General features: G+C 53.5%; 2 protein-coding genes across 2 annotated transcripts in view; one reads left to right on the forward strand and one right to left on the reverse strand.

The window, feature by feature from the left end:
- MICALL1 (MICAL-like 1) overlaps positions 1-9636 on the forward strand; it is a gene marked incomplete at its 5' end in the record, with an annotated part of 13581 nt that extends 3945 nt beyond the window's left edge. The window contains 13 exons of the mRNA XM_010132504.1: positions 306-496; positions 2846-3408; positions 3943-4002; positions 4440-4482; positions 5067-5452; positions 5783-6261; positions 6716-6850; positions 7154-7280; positions 7642-7732; positions 8120-8193; positions 8537-8651; positions 8982-9028; positions 9281-9636. Coding sequence (XP_010130806.1) covers positions 306-496; positions 2846-3408; positions 3943-4002; positions 4440-4482; positions 5067-5452; positions 5783-6261; positions 6716-6850; positions 7154-7280; positions 7642-7732; positions 8120-8193; positions 8537-8651; positions 8982-9028; positions 9281-9402 — 2433 coding nt within the window. The remainder of the gene's footprint in view (positions 1-305; positions 497-2845; positions 3409-3942; positions 4003-4439; positions 4483-5066; positions 5453-5782; positions 6262-6715; positions 6851-7153; positions 7281-7641; positions 7733-8119; positions 8194-8536; positions 8652-8981; positions 9029-9280) is intronic.
- A 2401-nt stretch (positions 9637-12037) lies between these two features.
- LOC104490240 (chromosome unknown open reading frame, human C22orf23) overlaps positions 12038-13890 on the reverse strand; it is a 3033-nt gene continuing 1180 nt past the window's right edge. The window contains exons 3-5 of the mRNA XM_010132503.1: positions 13726-13878; positions 12444-12544; positions 12038-12142 (exon numbers count right to left, since the gene is read on the reverse strand). Of these exons, the coding sequence (XP_010130805.1) occupies positions 12038-12142; positions 12444-12544; positions 13726-13878 (359 nt within the window). The remainder of the gene's footprint in view (positions 12143-12443; positions 12545-13725; positions 13879-13890) is intronic.

Raw genomic sequence — 13890 nt, forward strand, 5'->3', positions numbered from 1 at the left:
TTCTTTCTTGGCCCTCTAGTTCAGGTTTTGGCAGGTATCTAGGCTGGCACATTTTCCAAGAAGGTGGGGTTACTCTTGCAGGTCCTGCTGCCTAGGGTTTAGATTAGTCCATTTCACAGCCCTTCAGCCCTAGACAGGGGCAAGGCACCTTTTGGAGTGGTTCCTTCTCATTTGGGATGGATTGGCCTGGACGCAGGGACAGCTATTCTGTGCATTGTCAGCTCCTGAGATGAGCCTCAGAGCTGTGCCCCAAGCAGTCAGTGATGGGCCTTGCAAAGGGAGCAGCTGCTCTGGAGGAGCTGTAGACTGTGGAGCAGCTCATGGCCCCCATCCTGAGCTCCCCTTACATTGTGTCTCAGGACGATGCCCCCTCAGACCCGTCGGAGCAATCCCAGCGCACCATGCTCAGCAGTACCTGCGCGGCCTGCCAGCAGCACGTCCATCTGGTCCAGCGCTACCTGGCCGAGGGCAAGCTCTACCACCGCCAGTGCTTTAGGTATGTTGTGGCCAGGCCTGGTGGGGCAGCTGCTCTCCTCGGCAAACTGGAGGTCTGTGGCCAGCTGCACCCTGTCTTTGTGTGTCAGTGTCCTTGGCCAATACGGAGCATTGATGACAGTGCCCGAAATACTAAAGAAGGTCCATTTGCTTGCCAACCCCCTGTCCCAGAGGTCTGACTAGCTCCTTATGTCCAGCCCTGTGCTGCTCGCCTTCCCTACTGCCACTGCTCTTTTGCACTTCCATGCTTCACTGACTTGGGATCCCAGCCCCTTGTGCTTCTCCCACCTCCATAAACCAGGATGCTCTGTCTGTTTACTACCTGCCTACCCAGAATGCCCACCACCACCTTTCAAGGAGGTCTAAGGCAGGACATCATCCTACGGAGCTCCTTCCACCTACATTCCACATCCTCAACTGGATATGCAGGCTCCCATGCTGCCTGAGGTGTTGCTGAGCTCTCAGGAGAGCATGTGGAGAGCTGCAGACTGTTACCAAACCGAGGAATGAGGGGTTAGACGTCAGCAGCTCTGTGGTTACTCCCTGAGTGCAGGTCCTTACCTGCAACACCTGTGAAGTCATTTAACTTTGCTTTCCCTGCTCTGTTGATGAAGGGATGAGATCTCTCCTGTGGGCCACAGGACAAGAGCTGGCAAGTGGGCAGCTGGCATCTGAGGACAGAAATGTTGAGCCACTGGGAAGATACAGGAGGCCTCACTCACCTGTGTAAACAGATCCTGCCTAAGGCAGCTGGGGATTTATCATTGAAAGAGCGTCACAGGAGGGGAGCTGAGCTGGGGCCCATCAAGCTTCCCATCTGCAGCTGGGACAAAAGGAGGAGCTTTAGGGTGCTGGTGCAGCATTGCTCATGGGCCAGGAATAGGAGAGGTGCCATATCTGCCTTGGCACAACTCATGGCTCTTCAGGCTGAGCAGTGAGATCCTGGTAATTTTATCCTGAGTGTTTTGCCACCTTATGCTTTTCTTGTCTTTTTTTTTTTTTCTCCCCATGCTGATTCACAGGCACTGTTTGGTCAGGAGTGTCCTGTAGCAGCATTTTCTGTGGGTTGACGGAGATAAAACCAAAACAAACCTCTTTCTCCCCTTGTCTGAACTTGCCACCTCTTCATTTTATCATACCCCTTCTTTCTAGAGCCTCTGTGTTCTCATGCATCTGCTGTACATTTCAGAGGAAATCTCAATCAACTGGACACCCAGAGCAGAATTCCTCAGCAAAATTATTTGCTTGCAGTGTAGGGCAGCCAGCTGCTGCAAGCACCAGGTACTCAGACAAGAAGAAACAAGCTTGGTTCACATGGGAGTGCTTGATCAGCCCCTCGTCCTTGGCTGTCTTTCACGTATGCCATCCACCTCACTTCCCAGGTGGAAAAGGGCTGACTTGGTTGCCAGTGCTGTGCCTGACGCTTGCGCCTGGAGGGCTTCATTAGGGAGGGTTCAAAGGCTCAGTGGTGAAAGAGTGGATGATCCAAGGAGATCGGGCAGGCGGTGAAGGATGGGGAAGCTGTTTGCCCTGTTTCAACAGGCAAGGCAGAGTGTAAGAATGGCCCTGCTGTGTCATTGCTTTGTCCTTCCAGCCAATTGTCATGACCCTGGTGGGGACCATGGTCAGCACCAGCATGGAGGAGGGTGAGACCAGGCTAGGCTTGTGTGCTGCTTCTCCTCAGTGCTCTTCAGGCTTCCAGTGCAGGGATTTCCTGAGCTGGAACTGGTGTAATTTTATTTAATATTCAGAGCTTGGGGGTGGGAGGGTTGTTTTATTTTTTGGGCCGCCCCCCGCCCCCCAAATGTGTCTGACAGTTCTTAAACCTGCCTGGACCTTTGGCACCCACAAGGCAGCCGATAGCCTCCCTGTGCTGGTTCTGAAACAGCTGCTCCCTAATTCCAGTTGATAATCCCTGTTTCATGTCTGTGAATGGTTGATCCCCTTCCCAGAACCACCTGTGACATTGTAGCCCTCTATCCTGTCCACCACCATCTGCATCTTTTCCAGGAAAACTGTAGGGTTCTACTTTTCCAGGTCTGGAAACCATGCCACATCCCTATACCAACTGTTGCCCTTCCACACTTACTAAATCCTTTCTGAGTTGAAGGATGAGCGCAAATGCATGCAGAATTTGAGTTGCCAACTCCTCATGGGTTCAAACAGTGGCATGATGACGTTTCTCAGTTCCTCTCCTTTTGCAAATTACTTTCTCAAGACCATGCTAGGATTTAGTAGGAGGAGCAGGAGCTAACTCCATGGCCCTGCAAGGATCTCCCAGGTGTGTTGCCTTCCCTGAGGGGCAGGATGGTGTCCCCCATGTCACAGGTCTCTCTCTTCTCCTTGGCAGGTGTAAGGAGTGCTCCAGCACGCTGCTCCCAGGGTCGTACAAGCCTGGATCAGAGGCAGGGACTTTTGTCTGCACACAGCATCGTGGAAAACTGGCCATGAATCGGAAGGTGGAGAGCCGGCCCAGCCCAGACCAACAGTCGCCAGAGCTAAGAAATGAAACTGGGTCTGGCCGTGTGGGTGAGGATGCCCTCCCCACAGTAGCAGAGGTGGGGAAGGACAGCACCAACTCCCTGGAGAGCATAGCAGAGACCCGTATGCCTGCAGAGGAAAAGGACAGCACACCCAGCAAAGCAGAGACAGTGATGCCCCCTGCTCATGCAGGCAGTGGGGTGCCTGTTTCCCAAACTCCCCCCAGACCTCCCCTTCCCAGCAAGCCTGCAGTGCTCACCCAGGACAAAGACAACTCACTGGACGGACAGCTCAAAGACACACGGCCCACCCCTGCCCCAAGGAGGGCCACTGATGCGTCAGCATTGTCCCCTCCGACCTCTCACCCCGTCCCTCGGCCCAGGTCCACCCTCCAGGGTGAGGGCAGTGAGTCTGGGCCTGGCATGGTGAACGGTAAGAGCACAGTGGTGGCAGTGGAAGTGGTTATCCTCCATCTTCCCAGTAGCTGAGGTGGTCAGCTGCAGGTCGGATGAGTTCCATTCCTTCTCGGCAGCCTGATGCCCTTCTGCCTCCAAATAAATCTCAGGCTCAGACACCAAGCCTTTGACTGGCAGCCACCGCTATAGTGGAGAGAGCAGTGCTAGGTCTCACACCTCCCTGCTCCCTTATATTTCTTCAGAGCTCTCCAGGGTGTGCTGCCAGCATGGAGGGAAGGTGGCAGTGCTAGAGCAGTTTGCAGGTGTGGGATGGAGAGGCACATCTGTTTGCAGGTGCAGCTCCTGGGGTGGGGTGGGAGAAAAAGGTAAAGGGGTTGTTTGGGGTTGACTAACTGCACCAGCTGTGGGAGAAAGATCATGAAGTCTTCAGAGAGTGGGAATAGCCGTCCTCCTGCAGGGAGATGTGTAAGAGGTGCCTCGTGTTGATTTAACCTCTTTTTTCATGACCTTTTGGTGTTGTGACAGTCTGACCCTGTGTCTTTCTAGGTAGGGTACCTGAACCCAGCCCCCCTGTCCCAAAACCCCGAGGGAGACCCTGCTCCTCTGATCGGTACGTCCTTCTGTTTGCAGATCACCTGCAGACCTCATAGTGAGGTGGGGCTGTGGGGACAGCTGAGCTGTGGTCTCCTCTCCCACCTGCATTAGCCCCTGCTTTTAGGAGGATGTAGCCTATGTTCAGGACCCTTCCCTTAGCTAATGGGTGCCAGCCCAGTACAGTCAGGCTGACAGTGTTTCTCCATAACTCCCAGGGTCTTTGTCTCTTAGGGTTTTAGACAGGTGTTTCTGTGGCACATGCAGACTGCTAAGTGCCTTCTGAAATGGCCTTGCTTGTTGGCACTGAGAAGGGGATACTTCTCTGCCTTGTGGAGGGTTTGTCCCAGGAAAGGTCCAGTGCAGGACATGGTGAGTGCCTGGCTGCAGCCTTTACACATCCTGGGCTCTTACCCAGGCGCCCAGTGGCATTGCTTCATCCTTGCCTGCTGTCAGGACAGAGGTTTCACAAGCATCTCATGTTTGCAACTGCCAAGGGGTGGGTGCCCAGAGCAAGTGAGGGCTGTTTCCTGATGAGCAGTGATTCACTGAGCTGTGCCCTCAGAGGAGCAGCAGTGTTTCCAGCTGCAGGAGTTCACAAATAGGAGTCCATTTCTGGATGCTTGGAAGATAAGGTGACAAACAGCCCTCTGAAGTGTAGGAAGGGAGAGTGACTGCAGAGGGCAGGTATCTGATCTCAACTCCTCCTCCTTCCACAGCCCGAGGAGCAGAACTGCTTGTAGGAACAGTGTCAGTGAGGAGAGAACAGCTCTGGCCATAAAGTTCAGCTTTTACTGCTGCTTAGCAGATGGAGGCTGTAATATTCAGAAACCAAAACACTGGGCCCAGCAGGCAAGTCAGGCAGGTTGTCCTTCCTTCAGGTTCACAGGTTTGCCCACAGAGAATGAGACAGCTTGTGTATGGGGAAGACTAGGGTTCCTTTGAATAAGAAACCTGCTTCTGCATGGGAGACATCCTACTCTATCCCTCCTTTCGTGTGAGGTCTAAGCCCCTCTCCTGTGCCTCACCATCCCAGCTTGTCTCTGCTCCCTGCCACCTTGATCGATCTCTCTCTTCTTCCAGTGGTGGAGCTACTGCGAGAACCAAGGACCCACCATGGATGGCCTTAGTGCAAGCAGAGCCCAAAAAGAAGCCAGCTCCTCCTCCTCCCCCGGTCAGCAGCCATGAAACTCCAAGTAGGACTTCAGAGGAGGAGGATGGGGAGGAGGTGGGAAAAACCAGGAGCGAGGAGAGCAGGTTTGATGCTGCAGAGCCCAAAGCCTACAACCCTTTTGAGGAGGAGGACGAAGAGGAAGAGGAGAGTGCTGCCACCCAAAAGAGCACGCCTGAGCAGGAGCAGAGCGAGACTGCTGCCAAGACTCTCCACCCCTGGTATGGCATCACACCCACTAGCAGCCCAAAGACGAAGAAGCGCCCAGCTCCGCGAGCCCCCAGTGCTTCCCCTCTAGGTGAGCCTTCCTCCAATCCCTCATCCCTCTTCCACCACTCCTGTGTGGCCCCCTGGAGGCACCCCCTTCACAGGTGCCTCTGCATCACCCTGGATGGCCAGGCCTTTATGCAGAGATGGTTGTGCTGGGACTTGTGCTAGCCAAGTCCTCTCTACCCACCAGAGCACAGCATTTGCAGGCAAGACCTTTGTCTGGAGTGTCCCTTCTGTCTTTGAGGACAGACAGACACTGGTTCCCTTTGCACTTGCCCCTTCCTTCAGTATGTACCACTCTTCCCTTCTCTCCTGGCTGCCCTCCTGTTCCTCTCTGAGTTCTCCCTTTGCTTTGCAGCCCACCACCCCATCTCCAGGCTGTCACACTCTGAGCCATCATCCTCCACCCCATCTCCAGCTCTTAGTCTTGAGAGCATCAACTCTGAGAGTTCAGCCAAGGTGCTGGGTGACAGCGATGAGGCCTCAGTGCCCAAAAGTTCCTCTGAGCCCACTGTCCACACGCCGACGGCGACCAAGACTTCTAGCACTGACACACCACTGGCCAGCATCTCCTCCAGCGAAAGCCCTGCTGCCCCAGCCAGCCTCTCCACCAACTCCTCCTTCTCCTCCTCCAGTGAGCTGGCCAGCTTCAGCAAGGAGGCACAGCCCAGCACCCTGCAGACCAGCAGGAGCCTTTCCACCGGCAGCTTAAAGACCAGCCCCAGCCGGCTGCCCCCCAAGCCTCCTGCTGGGGCCAGCCCTACACCCATCCTCTTGGCTTCAGATGGGGGTGCTGGCAGCCCTAAGACACCTTCCTCACCCAAGCCACAGCTGAAGGTGAGGTGATGACTTTCCTGCCATCCAGACAGGGGGTGGTTCTTCCCCATCCATCACAGTGGGGATCATGAGTCCAGGCTTGCCCCTTAGGTAGATTTGACGTGTGATCTCCTGAAAACGAGCTTTGGGCATGTGCTCATTAAATGGTGGCTCTGCTCATACTCTGCCTACCCCACATGCTGAAGAGGCAGGATCTGTGGTCAGAGCAAATGGGAAGGGAACCATGAAGGAAAATAATTCAGTATGAGTGTTAGAGAGAGGCAGGGGAACTGATGCTGAAAAGGAGCTCATGGCTGGGCTGCTTGTGGAGATCAGTGCTTTGTTCCTCCTCTGGGAGAGTGTGGGGCAGGACAAACCCTAGGGCTGCCCTGTCTGCTCAGTCCCAGCTGTTGGAATGCTATATCCCTTCCCTCTCCTGGACCCTTACATATCTCCTTTTGTTCCCCCTCGCCAGTCTTCCTGCAAAGAGAACCCCTTCAACCGGAAGCCATCACCTGCTGCCTCGCCCTCTGCCAAGAAACCTCCCAAGGGCTCTAAGCCAATGCGTCCTCCTGCTCCGGGTCACGGCTTCCCACTGATCAAACGCAAGGTAAAAGAGCCCTTTGAGCAGGGGCCAAAAGCCAGCTCTGTACTATCCCCCAAGGCTGTAGCTGTATACAGGCACCATGATGGTGCATGTGTGGTCAGGTATTGCACAAGTGGTGGGGGAGGATGGTGTCTAGGCTGGTCTGTTGTTGGTAGCACCGTGGTCTCCCTTTGCTCCAGAGTGGGGTGGGGATTTTAGATCCACCCTTAGATGGACTGTTCTGTTGTCCCCCCACCCCAGTTAGTGTTGACCAGCCTTTGGGTTACCCCTGGAAACTGGAAGTTGATGGTAATGGTGGTTTGGCAGGTGCAGACAGATCAGTACATCCCTGAGGAAGACATCTATGGGGAGATGGATGCCATTGAGCACCAGCTGGACCAGCTGGAGCACCGTGGGGTGGCCTTGGAGGAAAAACTTCGCAGTGCTGAGAATGGTATGTGGGTTGGGGTGGGCTGCCTGTGGGTGTTGGGCAGGACAGACCCTAGGGCTGCCCTGTGTCCAGCCAAGGAGATAGCAGTGGTGACTTCCTGCCTGCTATTTCTGGGGTTGGAAGAGCACAAGGGGCTGTGCTGGGCTCGAAGAATGGTCACAGCTATACCCTGGACATGGAGATGTCTCTAGAATAGAAACAGGTGGGAGAAGATATAAGGCGTCTCTGGGGCTCAGGAACAGTCTGAGGTCAGGTTGGATCTAGCCCAGTGCCCCTCTCCTGGCTTGGCAGAGCTCAGCCTGCTGCAGGGTGATGGGATCCTGCAGGGCTGGGGATGGTTCTGAATTGTCCCTTTGCTTGGCAGACAGCCCTGAGGACAGCTTGCTGGTGGACTGGTTCAAACTCATCCATGAGAAGCACATGCTGGTGCGCCATGAATCAGAGCTCATCTACATGTAAGTGTGTGCAAGTATGTGGGGAGCCACTGTCACGCTTGCGGGGAGTCCTGTCTCAGCCCTTCTGAAATTGTGCTTCCAGCGGGGAGCCTGACGTGGCCTCCTTGCCTGGAGAAGGGAGTTAAAAAGGGCAAACCAACAAATGTATCCAGACGCACTCAGAACTGACCCACCGTGAGTCATCAGAGCCCCTGGAGCATCTCCTCCAGGAAGGGCTTGAGCAGCAAGGGCTGGTCCCTGCTGGCACTTGGCTTCCTGGCCCTTTGGCTGTATAGGATAAGATCAGCATCTTAGTGGTTCTTTCTGAGCTCACCCTGTACCCTGGGAGGATGTTCTGCCACTCTGGAGATTTGCAGAGGTTCCTGGCAGTGTCCCCTTCTCTTGCAGCTTCAAACAGCAGAACCTGGAGCAGCGGCAGTCGGACGTGGAGTATGAACTGCGTTGCCTCCTCAACAAGCCAGGTAAAGTCACCTCTGTTGTCCCCATGGACTTCCTCCCCACTCTGTCTTGGTGGGTCTAGGGCAAAAAGAGACATCTTTAGGGATGCCAACACAACCAGCTGGCTTTAGAACTGCTACCCCACCTCATTGCATGCCCCAGCCTTGTGCAGGAACAAGCTCCTTTTGTCTCTATGGGATGCTGCCTGCAGGGCTCTGCCTCCACAGCACTGCTAGCTCAGCTGGCCCTGCAGCATGGCAGGGTAGCAGGGGATTGTGCTAGGGGATCTCTTCCCCAGAAGCTCCGAGTTTCAGAGCTCCTTCAACCATTTAATTGCTTGTCGTTCCTTGGGATTTGGCTGAGTAGAGAAGGACTGGACTGACGAGGACCGAGGGAGGGAGAAGGTGCTGATGCAGGAGCTGGTGACCATCATTGAGCAGAGGAATGCCATTGTGAACTGCCTGGATGAGGACCGGCAGAGGTGAGTGAGGAGTGTGGTGGACTGGGGGAGAGGGAAACAGCATAGCCTGACTCAGTGCCACACACATGGCTCGTGGGGGTGTCCCAAGGTGTCCCTATTGCTGATGTCTTTGCCAGGCTTCCCAGTTCTTGTCTATTTGAATGTCTTGTGTGGGAAAGGCAGGGCAGTACTTGCAGCACGTGGGATTTATCCTGCTGGTAGCAAATGCTCACAAGGCACTGATGGATCTGCCTCTCCATGACTTATAAGTAGGAGGTTCTCTAGCCTTAAGCAATACAGCAGCTGTTTTCAGGGCTGAATTGCTGACCTATTTCCCACTCTTTCTTTCAGAGAAGAGGAGGAGGATAAAATGTTGGAAGCCATGATCAAAAGGAAAGGTAAGAAATGGTCGGGAAGATTTTTGAAGTGATGGTTTCACTGCTGACCCCAGCAAGGGGCAACATAAGCAATTCATGAAATTGTGTGCAAAGGGGGAGCTTGAATCTATTCTCTGTAGATTCCAGAGCCTTTCCTGCAGGGCTGTTTAAGTTTGGGGCTTTGATTCGAGGCTCTCACCCTTGCCCATTGTCATATGTGCATGTGTACAACCATCGGCATCGCGCACTGACCACCTCCCCTTGCAACTCCAGAATTTCACAAGGAGAAGGAGACTGAGAGCAAGAAGAAAGGCAAATTCAAGCCCATGAAGGTGCTTAAGCTGCTGGGCAACAAGCATGACTCCAAGAGCAAGTCACCCAAGGAGAAAAGCTAGAGCAGTGGAACACCAGCAGTGGGAGGGATGTGCTGCCCGACTGCCCTGGCCTCCCCGCAGCTGGCTGGGATGTCTGCCAGCAAGGGGGCCTTGTCTCCCTCCTCTCCCCTCCCTTCTCCCCCCACACCTTCCCCAGGCATCCTGGAGCTGCTGTCCCAGGGAGACGCCAGCCCTCTGCCCGGAATGGGAAAGTCCAACCAAAGCACTTCCCTTCCTGAGGCTGCGGAGGAGCCTGACCAACCCCTCAGTGAAGCCTTGCTAAATGAGGTGGGGAGAAGATGGATTGGCTTTTCAGATATGTTACCCCATTGTGTTTTTTATTAACTGAGAAGCAAACCAAGAGTTTGGTGTTTGTGGGAAAACTTGCACTAACTGCCCCCCGTCCCCTGTCCTGCTCTAACTGTGACGGTTCCACGTGCCTCTGACCCCTGCCAGGAGGGGACTGTCCGCCTGTCCCTCCCTGCCTGCCCACTCTTCGTCGCCTTCCTGTCCCATTTTTAACTTCAGGAGAAAACGCTGGCATAGGATCAGGTTTCTTTGGGTTTTACTGGCCTAAACGAAAATGTTAAGAAAACAGTCCCACTTCATAAGGTTCTAGAGCCATAGCCAAAAAAATAACTGATGCCCTATTTATTTTGAGCTATCCCCTCCCTCGAGTGCCAGGGCTGGGTGGGCTCTGTTACAGGGCTGAGGGGACCCAAGGGGACGGTGTACAGCTGCTAGGACGTAGCTCACATGCCCTACTCAGGACATCTTACCCCCGCCACTGCTGCTAAATACTGCTGACTCTGCTGCCTTTCGGGGGGAAGGAGAAACATTCCTTTTCCAGGCAAGGGCAGAACAGCTCAAGACTGACTCACTGCTGGCAAGAGGCGCTAAGCTTGTGCCCCTGCTCACCAGTGCCAACCCTGAGCTACCTGGGAGAGGCATGGTCGCAACTGACCTTTACTCAGCTTCATCTGTGTATACTTCAAAAGTGTGCAGGGGTTGGCTGGTTATTTCTTACACCTCCTTTACTAGATGAATTCAAACCCATCCTAAAACTTTTTAAAACCTTATTTTATTTGTCGTGTGTGTGTGTGTGTGTGTACATTGGAGGAGGGAAGGGGGGGGCAGTGGTGTCTTCCAACCATCCCTTCTTCCTTCCATTTGTTTCCTGCCTTCTCCTCCAAGGAGGAGTTATTTATTGAATTGTTGGATCAGTCTGAATTAGAGTTTTCATGGGTGTTTGGTTGGTCAGCTGTTTGTCATGCCTTCTCATTAGCAAACCAGACATAACCAGCCCCGAGCAAACTGCTGCAGTCCCTTCTAAAAACCCAACAGGCTTTAGCCAAAACACTGTCAGAGCAGTGCCTTGCAAGGTGGCTGGTGTAGCATTCTGTAGATCTGGAAAGGGATCCTCGCTTCCCAAAACCTGAGGGACCCGAGCCCCTCCTCAGTCCCAGTGTGGCCCCTGTGGCTGGGAGGTAGCAAGTTCAGCCCTGTGCTGGTGACGCCATCTTACTCTTGCCATACCTCAGCGGGCTGATGAGGAGCAGTGGTAGGGGAGGAGAGATCCCAAAGCACAACTCTTCTCCCAAGAGAAAGAAATCCGCTTTAGAGCCTACTGTCACATCACTGTTGCCAAAGGCCATTGGGATCGCTGCAGCCTGACACCCCTTGGCCCTGTGCCTGGTCAGAACTCTGATTTGTAAATTATACTGCACTAACTCTGTGACTTCCATTCACCAGAACAGAAATAAAAGAAACATTGGATTTGAAAAACAATTGCAGCTTAGGTTTCTGATTCCTTTGTGCAGTCACGCTGTCCCACTCCCTGGCTTTGGGGAGTGGCTGGTGAGTACTGGTAGGATGCAGATGATGGGACCTTAAGGAAAGTGGGAGGCAGACTTCATGCTGGGATTTAGGCAAGAACAGCGGGACATCATGCTTCATCCTGCTGGAGGACAGAGGTGGGGGTCTGCATGGAGTAAGCAAACAGCCATTTCCAGGCTCTGCGGGAAGGCGATGGCTGTTTTGCGTACCAAGCTTTCAGGAACCAGAAAAACCACAGCAAGCCCACAGCAAAGAGCAGCGTGCGCTCGGCTGAAATCCGCTCTCCCTCCTCAGCACAGCTGTGCTCCTGAGCGCCTGCCCAGTGCAGCTGCTGCCCAGAAGTTTGCTGATGCACACAGTCATGGTGACCTGCAGCAATGCCAGAGGCTCGTGTTTGCCATCTGTCAGCACAGGCATTCCCAGAGCCATGGGGGCAGGAGCAGGCTGTACATGTGGGTGGTAACACCCCTGTTACATCGTGTTGTCATGAGAAACTTCCACCTCTGGCTGGATGGAAAGGAGTGGTTATTTTTATGGGCAGATTGCTGTACTCTGAGGCCTTGCATAGGCAAAAGGAGGCTCTACTTTGTTATGTCTGGTAGCTGCTGCTTGTGTGTTTTCATCTCTTTGAATATCGTTGAGCAGGAAGAGATGTAGTGCATGGGTAGGATTTTACATCAGCTTTCTTCTGTCACGTGTTGTGTGCAAATGGTTTCTGGCTTTGGGCAACAGGTGGTGTTGCCCCCTCTTCAGGCACAGACCAGCCCTTGAGACTGATGCTGAGAGTCTGGGAAGAAGACGAGGGAGGTTTTCCCTCGGCCTAGTCATAGGGATCGGATTTGTTCCCACAAGGGAAGTCTTTTGTCATGATCTCTCTCACTTCCTCACTCCTCTTCTTGTCAATGATCTCCATCTCACGCATTTTCTGCAAAGTACAAAGGGGAAGAGCTGAGCAGGGAGAAAGCTGCCAGCTTTTTTTTTTTCTTCTTTTGCCAACCCCAAGAACAAAGGTTTTACCTCCCTGATTAAGTTGCATGCAGAAATGGAAAGAAAGGCTGAAAACCTCTATCCCCCACTGCCCAAATTCATGCCTGTCCTGTGCCATGAAGGGAAACACTTCTCTGCCCCCTTCCTGCTCAATATCAGAGGAGACTGCTTGAAGGTCTCTGACACGAGGGATTCCATCCGTGTACTGTACAACCAATGCCACCAGGACCCTCGCATACCTGTGAGATTTCAGTGAGGACAACGCTTCGGTACTTCTTGCCCTGACCTAGAGCTTCCATCTCTGCCAGGAAATCCCTCCTCTCCTGAACTTCATTCACCACTGACGGAGAAGAGAAAACAGTGTGGAAAAAAGGCTCGGGTGAAAGGCAAGAAAATGTGTTTCTGTCTACATCTGAACCCCCAGTTTCCTATCTCTGCTTGAACAGTGGTCCTGCCAGGGGAACGGCGATGTCTGCTGTTAACACGCATCTTGCACATGTCATTAGAATAACTCAGAAATCCCTTACATGCTGGGAAATGTCCTCCCTGCTCATCTCCTTACCACCCCCCATCTTGCAGGAACAGCATCTTTCTAGTTTTCTTTGCACAGACAATTCCCTGTTGCTTGTGGGCAATTCAGCCAGTCTGTGGATGGAGACAGAACCTGCTTAAAGCCGTTGAGGTTCATTAGTTGATGTGCATCACCCAGTGACTGTAACCATCTCTGCTCCCAGGACCAGCAGAGGCACCGATTATCTGCCACTCTGGAGCAGAGACCTGCAGCCAGATGGTCCAAACCTTGCCACAGTACAAAGTATGTGGATATTTCAGACACGTCAAGGATGACACTCAGCTTCTGACAAGTTTTAGAGGATACAAAGCATGTGTGAAGCCAGCACACAGGCTTCCCTGCAGCAGGGACCAAAGCGCCCCTTCTGTAGATGTTGTTCTGGCATTGCCCATCTTCATGCTGCCCTGGCTAGCAAAGGGCTGGCTGGGGTGCACGCACACACTGAAGACTCAAGCATAAGAGGTATTAGGCAGGGTTTTGCCATCCCAGAAGACTCTGCAGGCCAAAGTCCCTGGCTGCTTAAAATTCTGCTCAACGTTTAAGCTTTGCTAACGTAACTGCTCTGATCTCAGAGTGCAAGAAAACAGCCCGAACTGTGGTCAGGCTGGCAAGTGTCCTAGCCTGTGCTGAGTTACACTGGATCAAAAAAGGACCCGCAGTACCTGGGCTTCCTGCCCAGGTCACCCTGCACATCCCAAGGGAATTCCCCTGCCAGCGGAGCTCATTTCATGTGAGCAGCCCAGGGAGCTTGAAACTGCTGGCAAACCTCTGCAGTGTAAGCTCTGTGAGGATGGCTGGATCGCAGCAGCAAGCTCTTTCTCTTGGAAACTGGGCTTTGTGCTTCCTTCCGCAATGGGCTTCAGGTTACCGGCAACACAGCCGGTCATCTCAGCCCTCGGAGGGAGTCGCTTCCCTGGCTTCCCGCCTGCCTTCCTCCAGTATAGACTTACATTCTTCAAACCGGTCAGGCTCAGGTTTCTCCTCTTCCTTTGTCTGAACCAGTGTCTGGTTCTTCTTCACCTTGTGCTCCTCCTCGTGCTCCATCTCATCCTTCCCTGTCGCTAAGATGTTTTGGAGCCTTCGCTTCTCCTTTTCCAAATCTCCTGTGAATGCCG

This window comes from Buceros rhinoceros, unplaced genomic scaffold (assembly GCF_000710305.1).
Source record: "Buceros rhinoceros silvestris isolate BGI_N320 unplaced genomic scaffold, ASM71030v1 scaffold17923, whole genome shotgun sequence".
Taxonomy (NCBI): Eukaryota; Metazoa; Chordata; class Aves; order Bucerotiformes; family Bucerotidae; genus Buceros; species Buceros rhinoceros.